Genomic DNA, 19526 nt, shown 5'->3' with positions numbered 1-19526 from the left:
CTCAGTCTCCATTGAGCTTCATGTGACCCAGGTTTGAGTTGATCATCCACAAAGCAAGTGCCTTCTTCATGTGTCCACAGCTTAAGAAAGTCAGAGTGGAGCTGATGAGAAAATGAAATTAGTTCCAGATGGGCTTCCTTTTTATTTTCCCTTTCCATGGTTGAACAGTTGTATTTGGGATTGGGGTGGGAATTGGGTTGGCTATACCCTTACAGTCTCCCAATCTAGTGCTGTGCTGAGGAGTTGAAGGAAGTGAGTTTGGATAGGAAGGAAGCAGCATAATTCAGTGTAGGCTAGTTAATTTCTTCCTAATTGCTATGAAAATTGTTTTCAAGGCCAGTACGATTACATATATTAATAGCTTAATAAATTGAGTCAAGCCTTAGTGTTTATTCTCATCACAAAAACTATGAAAGAATGGTATTATCCCAATTTTTCAGATGAGGAAACGGAAGCAGAATAACTTCCCTAGGGTCATAAAGGTTTTAGGTAGCAGAGCCTGCCTTTGAAACTCGGTGGTCTGGCTCCAGAGCCTCTGCTTCTGCACGGTGCTGTCTGGTCTCCTTTATAGACATGAGATCTAATCTACGTGTGGTTTAAAATCAGGAGGAATGTCCCAGTTTGGTGTTTGAAGCTTCCCTTAGCACTGTTGGGTTTTGAGAGCAGATTCTAACTGCATATATACTTTGACTATAAAAGGGCAGGTTACTTGCGCTTTCAACTAGGTCTCAAAAAGTCTATAAATAGAACTAATGACCACACTGTGTTTTGGCAGAGGTTCTGTCTGAACACCCTCCAGCACGAGTGGTTCCGCGTGTCCAGTCAGAAGTCAGCCATTCCAGCCATGGTGGGGGACTACATAGCTGCTTTTGAGGCCATCTCCCCAGATGTCCTCCGCTATGTCATCAACTTGGCAGATGGCAACGGCAACACAGCCCTCCATTACAGCGTGTCCCACTCCAACTTCGAGATTGTGAAGCTGCTGTTGGATGCCGGTATGTGGGCTGCCCCTCTACCCCATCTCTTCTCTAACAGCACTTGGGTTGTGACTCATCTCAGAGAACCTGGTTGAGCTGCTCCCGAATTCTCTGACCATGCTAAAATCCTTTTTATTGCTTTTCCACATGACACAGCAAGAGTTTTCTTGAGTCGAGAAGGTTGAAGTTTAAACAAAACTGGGTGACACAGATTCCAGATCTGTTTTGAAAGGAGGTTTTGAGAATCTTCTTGCTACTGCAGTTCAGCTGCATTCAAGTGAGAGGTGTATCCCTGGTAAGCAGCATGACTCACGTTCCCTCCTGAGCTGAATCATGCAGGCTTGGCCGGTTTGCACTCAGGAGGCAGAGTACTGCTTACAGGCCCAGAGTCACAGCCTTGGTGCTTGTGGACCACTTGATTTGTCCTTACTCCATGACTGCTGTCCTTGCAGAAGTGTGTGGTTAGTCAAGATGGGGACTAAGCAAAGCCACCATAACAGATGGTCAAATGATCACCATTCACACCAAAATATTCTATTGGGGAAACAGCATAGAGCAAAGGGCATATGATTCTTGTCTCTCAACCATAATAGAATAATAGAAACTTGTCATCCCAGAATAGAGCCAGTGGACGTCTTAGACATGAAGTGAGGGAGGGGCACATACACAGGTGGTCCCCTCAGGAAACTCTGAGCTTTCAACTTCTTGTTCAAATGGAGCAACCCTGTGTCACATAGTCCCCAAATCTTTCGATTTTTGTAGTACGTATTTTTACTTCCAGTGTGTCACAGAGAATCCACAGAACCTCAGTCTGATTAATGAGGATACAATGTGAACCTGACTTAAATTGGACAGTTTTATTGCATATTCTTCCAAAATTTTTTCTTCATCCACTGTCCAATCTCTTCTGCTCTGTTTTGGGAACTTGGAATTGATGCAGAGAAGAAACCCAAGCAGATCTATCCTTCTTTTATAAGTGTTTGTTCCCTGTTTTTGGAGCCATGTTAGGATATAACTGCTTCCATCTTACAGGAAGGAATTTCAAGCCGCTCCTCTTCAGGCTTTCCAGACTATAAACAGAGCTGGTGATACGGTCAGCTGGAGTGATTAAACTGTTTAAACAGAAGTAGATAATATCCAGGGAAGCTGAAAACAAGATTTCACTATCACTCCTGACAGGAACAGCTTAGTATTCTTAGAAGTAGATAAAACATCTTGGCAAATTAAATAATTTTAATGCCATTGTTGGATGGTTTGGGTTAATCACTTTTCTTAATGAAGTATTACTGCTCATCCTTCTAGACTGAGATTCTGGCTCCATAAGGTGCAGATCTAGGATACTTCAGCATCTATGCAGAGCAAAGTCTGAGAGGCTGAGGAGCCCCGAAGCGCACACGAACTCACCCGCTTCTCCACCACAGGGCCTTTTATTTTCTGCATAAAAAACACCCACTTTTAAAAACATGTCCTTAGCATGGAGTTGTTGTTCATGGTACCTTTTATTTTCCTTTATGATAGAAACATTCTAAACATTTTCACTTCATATTTGGTCCCACATAAAAGCTGCTTTCTAACACTCACCATTCCGGTCATTTCAGAGAAGGTGCTGAAGGAACTTTTAAATGCCCGAAGGATAATTTAATCCCTGAAGACTCCTTAAGAATTACAGGACTAGAAAAGGTCTGGTTCATCGAGTCTATTAAGGGGACTTAACTGCATTTGCTCTCAGACCATAAATTCTAGAGCTGGGTGTTACATGATTGGAATTCTGCTTCTCAGGACCCCTGACAGGCTAGAGTAGTAAATTCAGAGTCTCAGAATGAATGGTGTTTGGATAAGTAGGTACCACTCTGTCCAACGTTCCATACATAAGCTTTTACAAACACTTCTTTGATGAGTAGCTCACTACCTGCTTCACTTTCCAAACACAGCTAAGTGCTTAGATTCCATATGATCATTTATTCTCAAGAGCAGCCATTAGAACAACCACCCAGACTTCCAAGCCATTGCATTTCTGCTACCAGTTGCAAACAAGATATGCTGTAGAAGCTTACCATTGCTTCTGTTGCTTCAGGTCTCGTGAAAAAAGTTTTTGGTTTAGCATGAAAACATCTCTTACATTTCATTCTAAGTCACTCTTGGTCTCCAGCCACCTGGTGCCATTTCACTGGGCTCCTGTAAACACTATCCCTTCAGTGGCTCTGTAAGCAGTTGCTGTTAGAAGGGTCTGCTTCCTAAGAGACTTTTTTTTGCAGATGTGTGTAACGTCGATCACCAGAACAAGGCAGGCTACACCCCCATCATGCTGGCAGCCCTCGCCGCTGTGGAAGCAGAGAAGGACATGCGGGTTGTGGAAGAACTCTTTGGCTGCGGGGATGTGAACGCCAAAGCTAGTCAGGTTAGCGCGCTTGGTTCCCGTGCTCAGGAATGCACCCCTGACTAGCAGACAGGACTGTGGTGGCCACTGTGGCAGAGCAGGCATAGTTGCCACACTCCCACCACGTGCACTTGTTCGCAGGCCTGCCCTGAGTCCATGCACTGCCTGGTGCTCCTTGCTGAGCCAACACACCAGGGAAATATGGGCTTAAATTTCACACTGGAAACTTCTCCCTCCTTTGCCTTGCCTTTCCTCCGCTTGCATAGTTTGCATGGAAATGCTGTTAGTTCCCTTACATATAAATGACTGGGCATCCCCATCAGATACTTGGTGACTGTTGCTTCCTGTCTCTGTGTTGCAGTGTCTTCGTCGCAGGCGATGTCCCAGGTCCAGATGTGTTCACAGCTTGACTTTTTTTTTTTTTAAAGAGACAGTCTCGCTCTGTCGCCCAGGCTGGAGTGCAGTGGCATGATCTTGGTTCACTGCAACCTCCACCTCCTGGGTTCAAGTGATTCTCCTGCCTTAGCCTCCCGAGTAGCTGGGACTAACAGGCATGTGCCACCACACTCGGTTTTTTTTCTTTTTTAAAGTAGAGACGGGATTTCAGTGTTGCCCAGGCTGCTCTTGAACTCCTGAGCTCAGGCAATCTGCCCGCCTCAGCCTCCCAAAGTGCTAGGGTTACAGGCGTGACCCACCACCCACAGTTTGACTTTAACCACCTGGACTTCCAGCCCCTCACTGTACCGAGACATCCTCCACGCTAAAGGGAGATTGGCTCCTTACTTTATGCCCTTCCTTAGCTCATAGCTCATGGGAAGCTGGTTTCTCCCTGCTTGCCACCACCCACCCCAAGTAGTTCCATGGCCAGTTCTTTCCCTTCTGTCACCACACTGTTTTCCCCCTTTCCCTAGCACAGCCCCACCAGGAGCCACCACTGCCAGCTCAGTATGTACTTCTGAAGTCCCCTGTGATCTCTTCCCACAGGCGGGACAGACGGCCCTCATGCTGGCGGTCAGTCACGGACGGATAGACATGGTGAAGGGCCTGCTGGCCTGTGGGGCTGACGTCAACATCCAGGATGACGAGGGCTCCACGGCCCTCATGTGTGCCAGTGAGCATGGGCATGTGGAGATCGTCAAGCTGCTGCTGGCCCAGCCCGGCTGCAATGGTCACCTGGAGGACAACGTAAGCCGTCTCCACTGGGCCTCCTGGCCAGGGGTCTGGGGGACTCTGGGCGGGAGCTCTGGGAGTGCTGTTTGGCCAGGGGAGACCAAATCCTCCTTTATTCTCCTCTTGGATTTGTGTTGCCATCCAGGCGCCTCCCTTCACAGCCAAGCTTGGCTACACTTAGTGTGTGCAAACTAACACTCTCATAAACTAGTGCCCAAAGCAGAATAGGTCCTACCCCATAATTCATGACATGAAAAAGTGACTTAACGGGCATGTCCAAGAGGTACCTACTAAAGGGGAATCAATGGCTTTGCACTGCAGAATCAAATTCACTGTAGGTGACTTCTGACAGGTCCACTTGGAAATCTGGATTATTAATCATTAGAGGCTGGGGTTACACAGTGACTAAAACCAGTTCCTACTACAGTGAACCTTTCCCACCCAAAGTGAAGGCACTGTGACCCATCAAAGTGAGTAGCTTATGACACAGCATACCCCAGAGCCTGCAGACTAGCTTGACTTCTTGAAGCATTTTCCCATTTCTTCTCAGTCTGTCCCATCAACACCACTCGGCTCTCTTCTCCCAGTTCCCAGGCTGTCCACATTTCCATCTAACTCCTTGACCGGGAAACTTCTGGGTGTCTCCAGGCCAAAGGAGAGGCGTGGCGATAGGTAGAAGGCGTGGGAACTGGTGTGTAGGCAGTGAGATGGTTTAAAGGTCATAGAGGTCGGGCTGGCTTGGTTCTGTTTGTGAAAGTTTCTCTCTACGGATCACAGGTTTGGATCAGAGCTTCTTCAGCTCAAAACACCAAAAAGTTAGGAAAATATCCTTTGTAGGTCAGACCCTTCTGGGCCCAAGCCAGTAGGGAGAACAAACCAGCTGAGCTTTTCACTGGTATGAGGGACTGACTAGCTTCACACTCAGCTACCTCCACAGAGAGCACACAGGAGCTACAGCTGTACCAGATTCCCTTCTTCCCCTGTGGGAGGGAGAGCTTCTGACTTGTTTCTTCCAGAAGAGTTTGTTAGCTGTGCTGTGGTTTTTGTTTGATTTTACTTCTATTCTCTTTCAAAATTCAAAGCGTGTGAGGGAAGGATCCTAAGATTAAACCAAAGGAGAACTGTGTCGTCTCGTCCTGCTGCTGCTGACCAGAGGGAAATCCTTATTTCAAGACTAGATAGGCTGGGCACAGTGGGTCACTCCTGTAATTCCAGCACTTTGGGAGGCTGAGACAGGAGGATTGCTCTAGCCCAGGAGTTCGAGACCAGCCTGGGCAACATAGTGAGACTCCCATCTCTACAAAAAAAAATTATCCAGGTGTGGTGGTACACACCTGTAGTCCCAGCTACCTTGGAGGTTGAGGTGGGAGAATTACTCGAGCCCTGGAGGTCAAGACTACAGTGATGTGTGATCGTCCCGCTGAATTGCAGCCTGGGAGGCAGACCCTGTCTCAAAAAACAAAGACTAGAGAGAAAAAAAGTTATGTTCTTTCCCTTGATACTCCTGTATATCCATCTATAATTGCTGAAATTTAATGGAAATCAAGCAGTTAAGTGAAGCTTTTTTCCCCCATATGTAGTGTTTCCCCTCTTATTTCCAGAACCCACTGGGATTGTGTGCTTACACACAGATGTTCCTTGGAGCCTTAAACAGAGGTGGTTAAGGTTTTAGGATCACAGTGCCCTCTCTAAGAGGAAAGGTAGGCCGGGCGCGGTGGCTCAAGCCTGTAATCCCAGCACTTTGGGAGGCTGAGACGGGCGGATCACGAGTTCAGGAGATCGAGACCATCCTGGCTAACACGGTGAAACCCCGTCTCTACTAAAATACAAAAAAAATTAGGCGGGCGAGGTGGCGGGCGCCTGTACTCCCAGCTACTCGGGAGGCTGAGGCAGGAGAATGGCGTGAACCCGGGAGGCGGGGCTTGCAGTGAGCTGAGATCCGGCCACTGCACTCCAGCCTGGGCAACAGAGCCAGACTCCGTCTCAAAAAAAAAAGGAAAGGTAAAAGATCTTTGGGAAATTGCAGAGTCTCTAAACACACACTACTGCTGCTTGCCTGGTCATTCATAATTATAAGAAAAAAAAAAGCTTTCTGTCCCCATCTTCTGCTTCCCCCTCCTGGTGGGCAGAATGCTTGGATAAGATAATTCTCTTAACTGGGACCTCTGGAAGGTGGAGGCTTGCCTCCTTCATCTTCACATCCTCAGGCCTTCAAACTTACAGGTCCTGAAAGTTTCCCAGAGGACGGAACAAGGAGGGATATTTGGGGAACCTTGCCAATTACTGGAGGGTGTTTTGTTCTGCTACCTTTTGGTTGCCTGGAGGTTTGAGAAACCCAACATGGCTTATTCTTTCCGTCTTATCTTAAGGATGGCAGCACTGCGCTCTCGATCGCCCTGGAAGCAGGACACAAGGACATCGCTGTTCTTCTGTATGCCCATGTCAACTTTGCAAAAGCCCAGTCTCCGGTCAGTGTTGTGCATTTGGCATTTGTAAATAGGCTGAAATCCACCAGACTGGTGGACCCCCTTCCTCCAGGAACTGACAGGAGACAGATTTTATGTTGATTCAGAAAATGGAAGTTTTAGTCTGGAGCTTAAGAGTTCTTCCTTTCTGCCTCTGCCCCTAAAGGGCAGGAGAACTGTTTTAGCAGAGGCTGGGCCCTGCTGGTCCTTGTAAGACAGATGCTCTCACAGCTTCCCATAGAGGTTTTGATTCTGTGCAGAATTATCCAGATAGCACCCTCCGAGCCCATGGGGTTATTTCACCATGGTTCTGGCATTGTTCCTGAAGCAGATGGCAGGCAGCCTGTAGTTCACAGTTCACTCTGAGTGGGAAGGTGACTTCCCAGGACAGCCGGACATAGCACTGCTGAGCCCAGCTGGCCTTGGAGCTGTGGACACCTGTTCCCTCTTCTCACAGCTCTCCTGGCTCGGGCTCACAGCTGGTTGTTGGCTGTGGCGGGCCAAGATCCTATGTCACAGGGTACACATCTGCCTGAGGTCACTTATTAACCCCCAGTTTTTTTCCTTTCCTGGTCTCTAGGGCACCCCTAGGCTTGGAAGGAAGACGTCTCCTGGCCCCACCCACCGAGGTTCATTTGATTGATTGTATGCAAATAGCCCTCATTTACATGCCACCATTAAGCTGCTAATTGTTCCTGTTGGGGTGACAGATACTGAATGTATATGTATTGTGCCTGAGCTCACCAGCAAACGGAAGCATCAAGCCCAGGGGTAAAGGCTGAAGCTTTCATAGTGCAGGAGATTGCCAGCCTGGGCACGCGCGCCTCCTTTCTGGCCATCTTCTCTCTGTGTAGGGCACGCTTTAACCCAGTCTCTGTTGCTGTTGAGTCTCTGCTCCGTTTTGTACAGTCATAGGAAATTCTGACCTGATCTGAAGGGGCACCTTCTGTTCACTCCCACAAAGAAGTGTCAGGTTCTCATTGAGATGTTTTAAAATTTTTCCTCAAATATTTACATTTATTAAATGTGGAACTATTAGGAAGCTCTTCCATGAATCTCATTTCAGCATAGTTTTGATTTTTTTCTTATTTTAAAATAAGGAAGTTGAGATGACTTTGATCATCGGTAACTTGGGCCTGGGGTAGACAAAACTCTCAAAGTATAAAACTTACAAAAGAATATTCTCATTTGGTTTTATCTAGGTAGATGTAATATATGACTTTTTATAAAAAGAGTATCTATATGAAATTGACACAGTATTTTCAACTTTTATAGTCCATACTAAAGATATGAAGAACTACATGTAACATTATCATTTTTATTAATTGCACAACTCTAATGATAAAGGTTGGATTGTGTTAGAGGAATTGGCTCTTGTATTTGCCTCTAGAGAAACATGGTATAGTTCTCTTTGTATTTATGGATTCCTTTATACCATGTCACATTTCCTTTGGTCCTCTATGTATTTAAATGTTTGAAGTGCCTTAGACTCTTGCCATATTTTCAAAATAAAATTTCATTAAGCTCTTTTGCTTGTCCCTGATTCATCTCTGACAGCTGTCCACCCCGAGCCGATTGACTTAGCAGCAGTGGCAGCACACGCTGATGGACTGAGCTGAGCAGGGAGGGCGAGTATGCCAGTCCACTGGTCACAGGCTCCGACAGGGAGACAGCATCTTCCAAGGGCACTTGTCCACTTCCAGAGCTTGACTCCTGACTGGGATTGCGAGTCAGGAGGCTGAAGTTTGAGGCCTCCTTAGGCAAAGCACTCTTCCGATAGGTAGCCTCCAAGGGGAGCCCGAGGTGGTTCTTCTCAGGTGCGGAAGCACTAGTCCTTGACTCTGAGTACAACTGCCAGGTGACTGGGTGAAACGTGTAGTGACAAGAAAGGAGAGATGAAGCCGGGCTTTTTTTTTTTGTTTTTTTGAGACAGAGTCTCGCTCTGTTGCCCAGGCTGGAATGCAGTGGCGTGATCTCAGCTCATTGCAAGCTCCGCTTCTCAGGTTCACGCCATTCTCCTGCCTCAGCTTCCAGAGTTTAGCTGTGACTATAGGCACCCACCACCACGCCCAGCTAATTTTTTGTATTTTTAGTAGACACGGGGTTTCACCATGTTGGCCAGGATGGTCTTGATCTCCTGACCCCTCGTGATCCACCCACCTCGGCCTCCTGAAGTGCTGGGATTACAAGCATGAGCCACTGCATCTGGCCTCAAATTCTTTTTAAACAGTAAAGGAAATTGGAACCATCTCATTAAATGAAGCAGCATGACAGCCAGAATTCAAACTAGGTGTTTTGGCACAATTGCTGGTGGTGAATTTTGACCAAGGCCATCTGTGAGAGCCAAGTGCACTGGAGAAATATCAGACTTCTTTCCCTCCTTCCCCTTTTTAAAAATTAAACATTATTGAGCTCAGGAAAAAGGCCAGAGAATACACTTTTCCCATAGGTGTTTCATTATGAGGTCTGTTTCAGAGTCAAGGTCTGAACCTTTTGGAGGAAAACTTGGGGGGGCTGTGAGAGCCATGCAGGCAGACCTGGGCAGCAACAGACCAGCTCTCCCAGGACCACATGGGGAGAGGGAGAGGGGGAGAGGGAGGGGGAGAGGGGGAGAGGGAGAGGGGGAGAGGGAGAGGGAGAGGGGGAGAGGGAGAGGGGGAGAGGGAGAGGGAGAGGGAGAGGGGGAGAGGGGGGGGAGGGAGAGGGAGGGAGAGGGAGGGAGAGAGAGAGAGAGAGAGAGAGAGAGCTGTGCGTGGCCTGCCCCTGCCCCTTATGGGCATGACCTACCTTTTGAGCAAATAAGGTTGCATCTCTGGTGGTTTGTGGGCCTGGAAATTTTCTTTGTTCCATCTGAGAAAGGAAAGGCATGAATGTAAATAAATGAACAGATGAACCCCCGGGTCTGCATGCTGCCCTCTGATTTCTCATGCTAGATTTTGAAAAAGAAAATGAGTGCTTGTTTTATCGTTGAGTGAGGTCTTACACGGTATGTATCTAACCTCTATGTAATGAATGCTAGCTGGTACCTTGTTTGCTCTAATCACACTAGGCATTTAAGAATGCCTTTTATCGGCCGGGCGCGGTGGCTCATGCCTGTAATCCCTGCACTTTGGGAGGCTGAGGCGGGCGGATCACGAGGTCAGGAGATCGAGACCATCCTGGCTAACACGGTGAAACCCCGTCTCTACTAAAATACAAAAAATTAGCCGGGCGCGGTGGCGGGCGCCTGTAGTCCCAGCTACTCGGGAGGCTGAGGCAGGAGAATGGCGTGAACCCGGGAGGCGGAGCTTGCAGTGAGCCGAGATGGTGCCACTGCACTCCAGCCTGGGCGACAAAGTGAAGACTCCGCCTCAAAAAAAAAAAAAAAAAAAAAAAAAAAGAATGCCTTTTATCTTGGGATCCTGGTACACTTTATAAACAAACCTGATTATCCCCATTGGTACGGCTGCAGTTTATTGAGGTACAAACTCCATAAAAGGGATTTGTGACAGGAGGCTTGGGCAAGGTTCCCAAGTAAGGCCAGCATGGGGTTGGCAACTCTTGATCTTATTTTCCAGCTTAAGAGAAGTCTAGGCAGGTGTGGTGGCTCGCACCCATAATCTTAGCACTTTGGGAGGCTGAGGCAGGCAGATCACTTGAGACCAGGAGTTCAAGACAAGCCTGGGCAATATAGCAAGACCCCATCTCTACAACAGATAAAAATTAGCTGGGTGTGGTGGCATGCACTGTAGTGCCAGCTGCTTGGGGGCTGAGACGGGAGAATCACCTTGGCCCAGGAAGTCAAGGCTACAGTACGCCATGATTGTGCCACTGCACTCCAGCCTGGGTGGTAGAGTGAGACCCTGTCTCACACATACACAAGGTTTAAACCTTTAAGTGACGAAGAGCCAATTTCCCAGAAACCTTGCCTGGGAAGTCAAGCCACTGACAGTTGGGAGCCACCCCAAGACAACAGGAATGGAACCATGGGACTTTTGAGAGTTTAATGTTAAGAAAGTAAAACTAAGCCAAGTGTGGTGGCTCATACCTGTAATCCCAGCTACTGGGACAGAGGCTGAGGTGAGAGGATTGCTTAAGTCCAGAGGTTTGAGGCCAGCCTGGCCAATGTAGTGAGACCCCCATCTCTTTTTTAAAGAAAAAAAAAAGGAAAAAGGAAAAAGAAAAACTGGCAACTTGTCCTGACACTATTACGACTAAACTGACAACTAAATGCCTCACCAAAGGGGAGGAAGGGTGCTTCTGGAGAAATTTACTAGCAACATTTCATCTAGCACTGGTCTCCAAAATAAATGAAGCACTGAGCCCTTTCCTTATAAGTTGTCAATACTTGGGAGAAGAACAGTATCCCTGATTTTTGTAGTACTGAAGTACTGATGGTATCTGACAGTCCTTGCAGATAGAATCACATAAGAAAACCATTTCTCCTTCAAAGGAAATAATGACCAAATATAACCTGTCTGTAAATCCTGCTAGATCTTTTGGGGGGAGCTTGCTACAAGTAGAATTACATTTTTATGATTTCATATAAGCCTTCCCTTCACAGGATGCTTAAAAATTCCCAGAGGGAGCAGGTAGAGAATGCAAATTTCAGTCGGGCACGGTGGCACACGCCCATTATCCTAGCACTTTGGGAGGCTGAGGCAGGCAGATCACCTGAACTCAGGAATTCGAGATCAGCCTGGGCATGGCGAAACCCCATCTCTACCAAAACTACAAAAAACTAGCTGGGCATGGTGGTGCAGGCCTGTAATCTCAGCTACTTGGGAGGCGGAGGTTGCAATGAGTCGAGATCACCCCCATGGCACTCCAGCCTGGCCAACAGAACGAGACTCTGTTCTCAAAAAAAGCGCATTTCCAGCCTGCTCTGAGGATTCTGTCTTTCAGTCTGAGAATCCCTGTCCTTAACAAGCATTCCAGGTGTTTCTGAACATAGCCTTTGGTCCACATTAAGAAGCTGTTGCTCCCAAAGTATGAAACATGATACATCTATTCTTCCCCAAATGTGTTAGGCAAGGTGGGGGAGCTGCATCAAAACAAACATTGGCTTTCCCTTAGCTCTATAAGGAGCCGCCTTTCACTGGTGATCAGGATCCCACATAGGCTTTCTGTGCTGCACATCCATGTTCAGTAGCATTTCTGCATCTCCTGGAATAGTCATTTCTAGAAGACCAGTAACCACGGCTGCCACAGATCCATTTTTCTGTGCTTATAAGGACCAGAGAGGGTGGCTCAGTATATAGATGACAGTGGCTGGGTAGGCAGACAGCTTAGAATATTTTCCCAAGCTCATCTTTTCCATTTCCACTTCCTCGTGGAGCTGGACTGTTACTGCTCAGGAGGAGGCCATGAACCATTGCTTTGGCTTTGGAATAAAGACAGTTTTCCATTTTCTTTTTTTTACTAAAAGCACATTTTTTAAAGCCCTGGGCCTTAGCCAGACTGTTCCACTTTCTACATAAGGAAATTACTAATCATATGTTTTCTCTGCTCTTATTCAGCATGGCTGTAATTTAAAAGCCAACTGATTATAAAAATATATTTAAAGTACATTTTGGGCCGGGCGCGGTGGCTCAAGCCTGTAATCCCAGCACTTTGGGAGGCCGAGACGGGCGGATCACGAGGTCAGGAGATCGAGACCATCCTGGCTAACACGGTGAAACCCCGTCTCTACTAAAAAATACAAAAACTAGCCGGGCGAAATGGCGGGCGCCTGTGGTCCCAGCTACTTGGGAGGCTGAGGCAGGAGAATGGCGTGAACCCGGGAGGCGGAGCTTGCAGTGAGCTGAGATCCGGCCACCGCACTCCAGCCTGGGCGACAGAGCCAGACTCAGTCTCAAAAAATAAATAAATAAATAAATAAAGTACATTTTGTTGCAGTTTATTACCACAAAGGATGTGGCTGAATTGTAGACCACAGTGTCCCTGAGCTGCTCACTCTCGAGCACCTCCCCACTGAAGGCACCAGCTATTCCCTACAGGGACCCTACAGTCACAGCTTTTCAAGCATGAAAGATGGAATTATTTGGAACTCGTAATGGTATCCTTGAGATACCTATCCTGAATTCTGGCAAGGATCTTGCAGTGAAGCTGGAGAACAACATACCATTTTTGCAGGTGCATGCTCAAACAGAAATGTCTGATTTAGAGGATACTGGGAAGGAGCTGGCATTTTAAGAATCCAGCTGTCCACTCCTCCATTAAGACCTTTGTTGATTAAATAGATAAGAGGGTGGGAAACGTATCCCTAATTTTCATAAAATGGAAGCTGCATAAGAAATATTCCTATTTCTAAAACCAAATGTCAATCTTACATTTGAGCCAAAATAAGTTGTACACTTGTTCCCCATTCCCCAACCCAGAAGGAACTAGTTACCCAGCCCTAGAAACCTCCTGGAAGGCTGAGGCTGTGAGACTGAGAGCGAGAGAAAATACCTGAGCTGTAGACAGGTGGGTACTGCTTTGCTGTCACTGGTGCAGGCAGCTCGATGCTATGTTGAGGCTGGTTGTAGGACAGCAGGTGCCAGCTGGGCAGGCTGCTTCTCATGTGTCAGGCAGCAAGGAGATTCTTGCTATGGTCCCATCTGCTCTTGTAGGAAGTACTGAATGTGCTTAAATAAACAGGTAATAAGAAAAATATTTATTAGGTAAAATCCCTGAGAGTTCAGAGCTCACCCACCCCCAATCCTGCCTAAAATAGGTCACGCCCCAGAAAATCCAGTCTACCAACAGGAAGCTTACTAGGATGAAATTTTGTGTTTGGGTTTGTAACACCATCTGCCAGGACTGAGAAGTTCCGGTGCCTAGCTGAGAAATACTAGTTGAATGAATGAGTGTTAAAAAATAGCTGAAGTATGGTGTTGGAAATCAGGAGTGTTGCCATGAGGGAGCTGGAAGGAGCCCAAACGGGGCTGGTGAGCTCCTGGTAATGGTTGATTTCTTGCCTGGGGGGGTAGCTGAACTGTTATGCTCACTTTGTGACCATTCGTCAGGCTGTAGACACACGGATTTGTGTGCTTTCCTGTATGTATATTCACTTCTTTTAAATGAAAAAGTTTGATCAAAAAAGATCTTCGGAAGGAGGGTGTAGATTTGAGAGTCAATATGATCAAAGAGATAGTGAAAGAATGTAAAAACTGGAAAGTCTTAGCCCTGCTATCTCTTGAATGTGAACACATAGCTTTGCATGATGGCCCTTGTGGCCCACTCATAACCTTGAATAGCAGTCACGAGGGCTGTTCTCAGATACTCCAGTTCTTTTTCTGGGCACAACAGGATAGGATGTACTACCCACCTACTTTTGAAGTTAGACATGGCCATGTGACTTCTCCAATGAAACGGAAGGTTATGTGTCAGTTCCAGATGGAAGCTTTAAAAGCCAGTCCAGTTTACCATATCTTACACTCCCTTGTCATAGTGATGATCACGGAAGCAAGTGTTGACATAGACATCCCATTAGTGTCGTTCCTGAGTGACTATGTGGAATAGAGTTCCCTTGCCAAGCTGTGCCGCAGGTGTATTAGGAACAATAAATAATCCTTTATCATGCTAAGCCAGAGAAGCTAGGGAGTGATTTGCTGGCACAGCATAACTTAGGTTTCCTTTATTGATACAGAAACTGGTTCCTCGGAGTGAAGTGCTACTGTGTAACCAAAAGGCTTAGTAGTTGGTGGCAGCAAAATTGTCACTGGGGACTTAATCATAGAACAATGACAACTATTTGGATGACTTTCTTAATAATCCCCAGGGATGGTACAGACCAGTACCATCCTAGTTGCAGAGAGAGAAAGTAATCTATTATCTACAATGGATGCCTTAGGGCACTAGGGACTAAATATTTTTGTGAAAGGAAAGCCATTTCCTTTGTACCGTCTGCCTAGATTGTCTCTTAGAAACGTGTAGCTCTCAAACTTTGGTATGCATCGGAATCCCTGGGAGGGCTTGTGAAAACACATTGCTGGGCCTCAACCCCGCGTTTCCAATTCGGTAGGTCTGGAAAGGCTCAAGAATTGGCATTTCTAACAAGTTCCCAGGTGATGCTGGTGCTTCTGGTCCAGAAACCCCACTTTGAGAAATGCTGCTGTAAAGGAAGGGCTCTGATAAATAGGATTCCTGTCCCTCAGGGAGCTCTAAGTGTCTGTTCTTTCATCTTTGTAGGGCTTTCGTCTATTTGCAGTTTCCAGTGACTAAACCTTAAGGGGTTAACCTGTTCCTTGTGGAAATTTTGCTCCCCAGTATAAACAAATTCTGCAAAGATACCATTGCCCAGTAGGAAGTCTGTCTTTCTACAGCTTGAACAATATATCAAGTGTTTATAAATCCTGTATTCATCCAGAATTTGGCCATAGAACTTGACTCACAGCAGTCTTGTAAGAAAAAAAAAAAAATGACTCATACATTTCACTTGGAAAGAAATGTTTCTTTATGCTAATCCCATGAGTCTGTGTCAGCTCACTCCCTTATGAATGCATATTTTAAAAATCATGGTTGGCCGGGCACGGTGGCTCATGCCTGTAATCCCAGTACTTTGGGAGGCTGAGGTGGGTGGATCGCCTGAGGTCAGGAGTTCGAGACCAGCCTGGCCAACATAGTGAAATCCTGTCTCTACTAAAAATACAAAAATTAGCTGGGCATGGTGGTGGGCGCCTGTAATCCCAGCTACTCAGGAGGCTGAGGCAGGGGAATCACTTGAACCCAATGAGCCGGGATAGTGCCGTTGCACTCCAGTCTGGGCAACCAGAGCGAAACTCCGTCTCAAAAAATAAAAATTAAAAAAAATCATGGTCTCCTCTGGAAACCCGGGTGGTATGGAGGAGAGTGTGCTGCGCTGCTGCCCTCTCAGCTGCTGCCTCTGCATTCCTTCCTGGGTTCTGATTCTGCCATCGGGCAGAACTGCACAGTGTTTTTCCTTTCCAGAGCAGAAAAACGGTCATCCTAGGTGTTCACGCTAAGATCCAAGAGACTGAGTAATCTGTGTTGGAAAGCCACAGGGGCCCAGTGGACCCAGAAACCAACTGAAGAGCCTCTTGCCTAAGGACACATACTGTATGTCCACAGCTGAGGTCAGAGACTAAGATGAGTCTGAGTTAGAAGAGGGAGAAGACATCGTGTTTCACTGGGAAAGGAGGCAACTTGCTTACATCTTCTCTCATCTATAAATTAACCTCCAGGAGACAGGACACTCAAAGTACACTTGCTGAGACTGATTGATGGGAGGCCTTGAATGACCAAAGGAACGTTAATGAAGTTTCCCATATGCTTCAATCATCGTCAGAGATATATGATCACTACATAACCAAATAGCCAGAAGCTTGTCGTCTGTCTTATAAACTTTGCTATAGATAGTGGTCTGTAGAACTGTTTTTTGTTTTTTTTGTTGTTTTTTTTTTTTTTGGTGAGGCAGAGTCTCACTCTGCTGCCCAAGCTAGAGTGCGCTGGCGACATCTTGGCTCACTGCAACCTCCACCTCCCGGGTTCAAGCGATTCTCATGCCTCAGCCTCCCAAGTAGCTGGGATTACAGGCACACACCACTGGGATTACAGGCACACACCACCATGCCTGGCTAATTTTTGTATTTTTAGGAGAGACGGGGTGTCATTATGTTGGCCAGGCTGGTCTCAAACTCCTGATGTCAGGTGATCTGCCCACCTCAGCTTCCCAAAGTGCTAAGATTACAGGCATGAGTCACTGTGCCTGGCCTACAGTATTTAAAAGGATAGAGGACAGTCATTTTAAGTACCTTTGTGTGTCGGAGTTTAGGGACTCCGGCTGAGGACAAACCTCCTACACTTGCCAGTGCACAACAGTCTTGGGCTCAGAATTTGTTTTGCCAAATTCTTGTCACTACTTCTAACCCTTTTTTAAATTAGGGGACCCAAACACTATCATCACCCACCAATAAGTCTTCTGAAGATTACCTTTTGGTCAGGCATAGTTGGCTCACACCTGTAATCCCAGCACTTTGGGAGGCCAAGGTGGAGAGGGGCATCACCTGAGGTCAGGAGTTGGAAACCAGCCTGGCCAACATGGTGAAACCCCGTCGCTACTAAAAATGCAAAAATTAGCCAGTTGTGGTAGCTTGCCCCTGTAATCCCAGCTACTTACCAACTTGGGAGGCTGAGGCAGAAGAATCCCTTGAACCCAGGAGGCAGAGGTTGCAGTGAGCTGAGATCATACCACTGCACTTCAGCCTGGGTGACAAGAGTGAGACTCTGTCTCAAAAACAATTAATTAAAGATTACTTTTCAATGATCTGTACCTACATTTACCTCTGCATGGAGAGGAGTTTCACCCAGGTGCCAACATATGAACATTAACTGCTATTAACAATCTACCCATCTGGGTGGACAGGCTGTTAGCCAGAGTCTACAGAAATGTAGGCAGTCACTCTTCCCTTTGCTTCCCCCTCCTGTTCATCTGATGCCTAATAAAGAATGACTTTGCACTTGTGCTCACTGTCCAGTTTTTACCAAGATATGAAATACATCTATAGCACTGAAGATCAATGAAAGATACTCAGTTTGGGGCAATGCAAGGAAAGAAGCAATCTACAGGGAACTATTTTATTTGAAGGTGAAAGTTGCTTCTGATAACTCTTCAAGTAGTGCATCATTCTGATTTCTAAGTGGAACATGTCAGTTATTTATGGTCACGATATTGTTAGGTAACAGTCCTCAAAGCCTCAGTAGCCTACCATAGTATGCATGTATTGCTCACACCTCTGGGTGCCCAGCGAAGAGGCTCCGTGACCTTGGCCAGTCTCACAGCTGTCACCTGACCTAGGCTGGATAGCTAAAGTGTGTTCTCATGGCCATAACAGAAATGCAAGAATACAGGTGGACAAGGATCCTGGAGGCTCAGGCTCAGAACTCATACTCCATTAACTTCATGGCACTCCATTGGCCCAAGCAAGTCACAAGACCAGTCCAGATTCCAAGAGACTGGGCAACAAATCCTTCAGTGAAAGGAACTGCAAAGCCACATGCCGCAATGTTTGGCTATAGAAAGAAAGGATTTGGAGCCATAAAATGCAATAAATCCATCAGAGTGGGATCCTCTCCCAATAATAGCTCCAGCCAGGATTCTGGAATTGCTCAGGAGACATACTTCTAATAACCTACTTAAATTCTTGTGGGGAAGGGTGGAGCTAGGAACTCTGGTCCACCCTTGAGACTGATGACTGCAGAGCCTTTTCTGTGGTGGAGCCCTTTTGTAAGCTCTCAGCCACACCATTATCACTACCCTGAGTGCTGCCATCAAGAAGCCCCTGCAAAGAGCCATCATCTGCTAAGTGTCCGGTGACTGTGAATGTAAGCGGAAGGTTGAAAACGGTAGCTTGTTGGAAAATATGGGGGTGGTAACCCGAAAACAGCTGTAAGAGAAGACAGCTATCATAAAAGTCTTGGGGCTAGTTTTTGGGGGGTTGTTTTTTAAAGCAGAGTGTCTGTCACCAGGCTATAGTGCAGTGGTACGATCTCAGCTCACTTCAACCTCTGCCTCCTGGGTTCAAGTGAGTCTCCTGCCTCAGCCTCCTGAGTAGCTGGGATTACAGACATGCGCCACCATGCCTGGTTAATTTTTGTATTTTTAGTAGAGACGGGGTTTCAACATGTTGGCCAGGCTGGTCTCGAACTCCTGGCCTCAAGTGATCCACCCACCTTGGCCTCCCAAAGTGCTGAGATTACAGACATGACCAGCATGCACGGCCTTGGGAGCTAGTTTCAAGCAGTATTGTTGAGGAGTACTGGGGTGAGGCACCCGTGAGGGAAGAATCCCATCTCTAGCCTGTTCCCACTGAGGAGACTGTACCATAAAGCACTGGGGAAATCTGACCGCCACAGCCTTTGGCTTCCAACTGAGAATCAAAGCAGGGACAGGCATGAATCATAGAGTCCCCTTAAATCCTTAGCTGGTGAGCGTTATTTCACCACAAGCCATGGCTATTTTCTGTGGCCAACAGGAAAAGACTGCAGAGTCATTTCTGAATTCCTGTGGAAGAACTACTCTGAGGCAGTCTTATCCAGCAAGTCTAGCTCTGTCTCTGGGCAGTGACCTGAAGGCATCTTCTTTACCTTGACAGCTGATCCCAGACTAACTTGTCACATAGGGGTTGGACATTGGTTGTGCCATACTGACCCCAGGAGGTGGAAGTGGAGGAGCTGACTGAGAGGAGAGCATTACCGTCTGCTAATAAAGTTAAGGGAATCCTCATTGCCCAAGGACTTTTCAGCTCTTCTGCCTGCTCTGAAGGTGGAGCATGCTGCAGTCATCACTTTGGTCAAGCATGAACAACAGCCTTATAGGAGAGCAGGTGGAGCTAATGGGAGAACACAGATAAAAATCATGTTCAACATTTTTGGAAGCACTGAAGATGATGGGGTTAATCAGCCAGTGATCTGATCCTCCTTGTGCTCATGGAGGGAGGCTGAAATGCCTGAAGACCTCTGGCTTCTCCCTGCAAACACTGAAGAGATCCTGGAGCTAAGATAGGGAACCTTTTTTTTTTTTTTTTTTTTTTGAGGAGTCCCGCTCTGTCACCC

The 19526-nt window shown here is 46.8% G+C and overlaps 1 protein-coding gene across 15 annotated transcripts in view; it reads left to right on the top strand.

Moving 5' to 3' along the window:
• The window catches only part of KANK1 (KN motif and ankyrin repeat domains 1), a 240089-nt gene extending 231572 nt beyond the window's left edge, over positions 1–8517 (top strand). For 13 of the 15 annotated variants that reach the window (XM_025359369.1, XM_025359367.1, XM_025359377.1 and 10 more), the window contains 5 exons: positions 776–995; positions 3233–3375; positions 4339–4539; positions 6894–6992; positions 7570–8517. In XM_025359369.1, the coding sequence (XP_025215154.1) occupies positions 776–995; positions 3233–3375; positions 4339–4539; positions 6894–6992; positions 7570–7632 (726 nt within the window). In that variant the 3' untranslated portion in view covers positions 7633–8517. Of the gene's footprint in view, positions 1–775; positions 996–3232; positions 3376–4338; positions 4540–6893 lie in introns of all 15 variants that reach the window. The other 2 variants (XM_025359370.1, XM_025359371.1) reach the window with 1 other exon arrangement.
• The last annotated feature ends 11009 nt before the right edge of the window (positions 8518–19526 follow it).

The sequence above is a fragment of the Theropithecus gelada genome, chromosome 15 (genome assembly GCF_003255815.1).
Source record: "Theropithecus gelada isolate Dixy chromosome 15, Tgel_1.0, whole genome shotgun sequence".
Lineage (NCBI taxonomy): Eukaryota > Metazoa > Chordata > Mammalia > Primates > Cercopithecidae > Theropithecus > Theropithecus gelada.
This window is presented reverse-complemented; position numbering and strand designations above follow the sequence as displayed.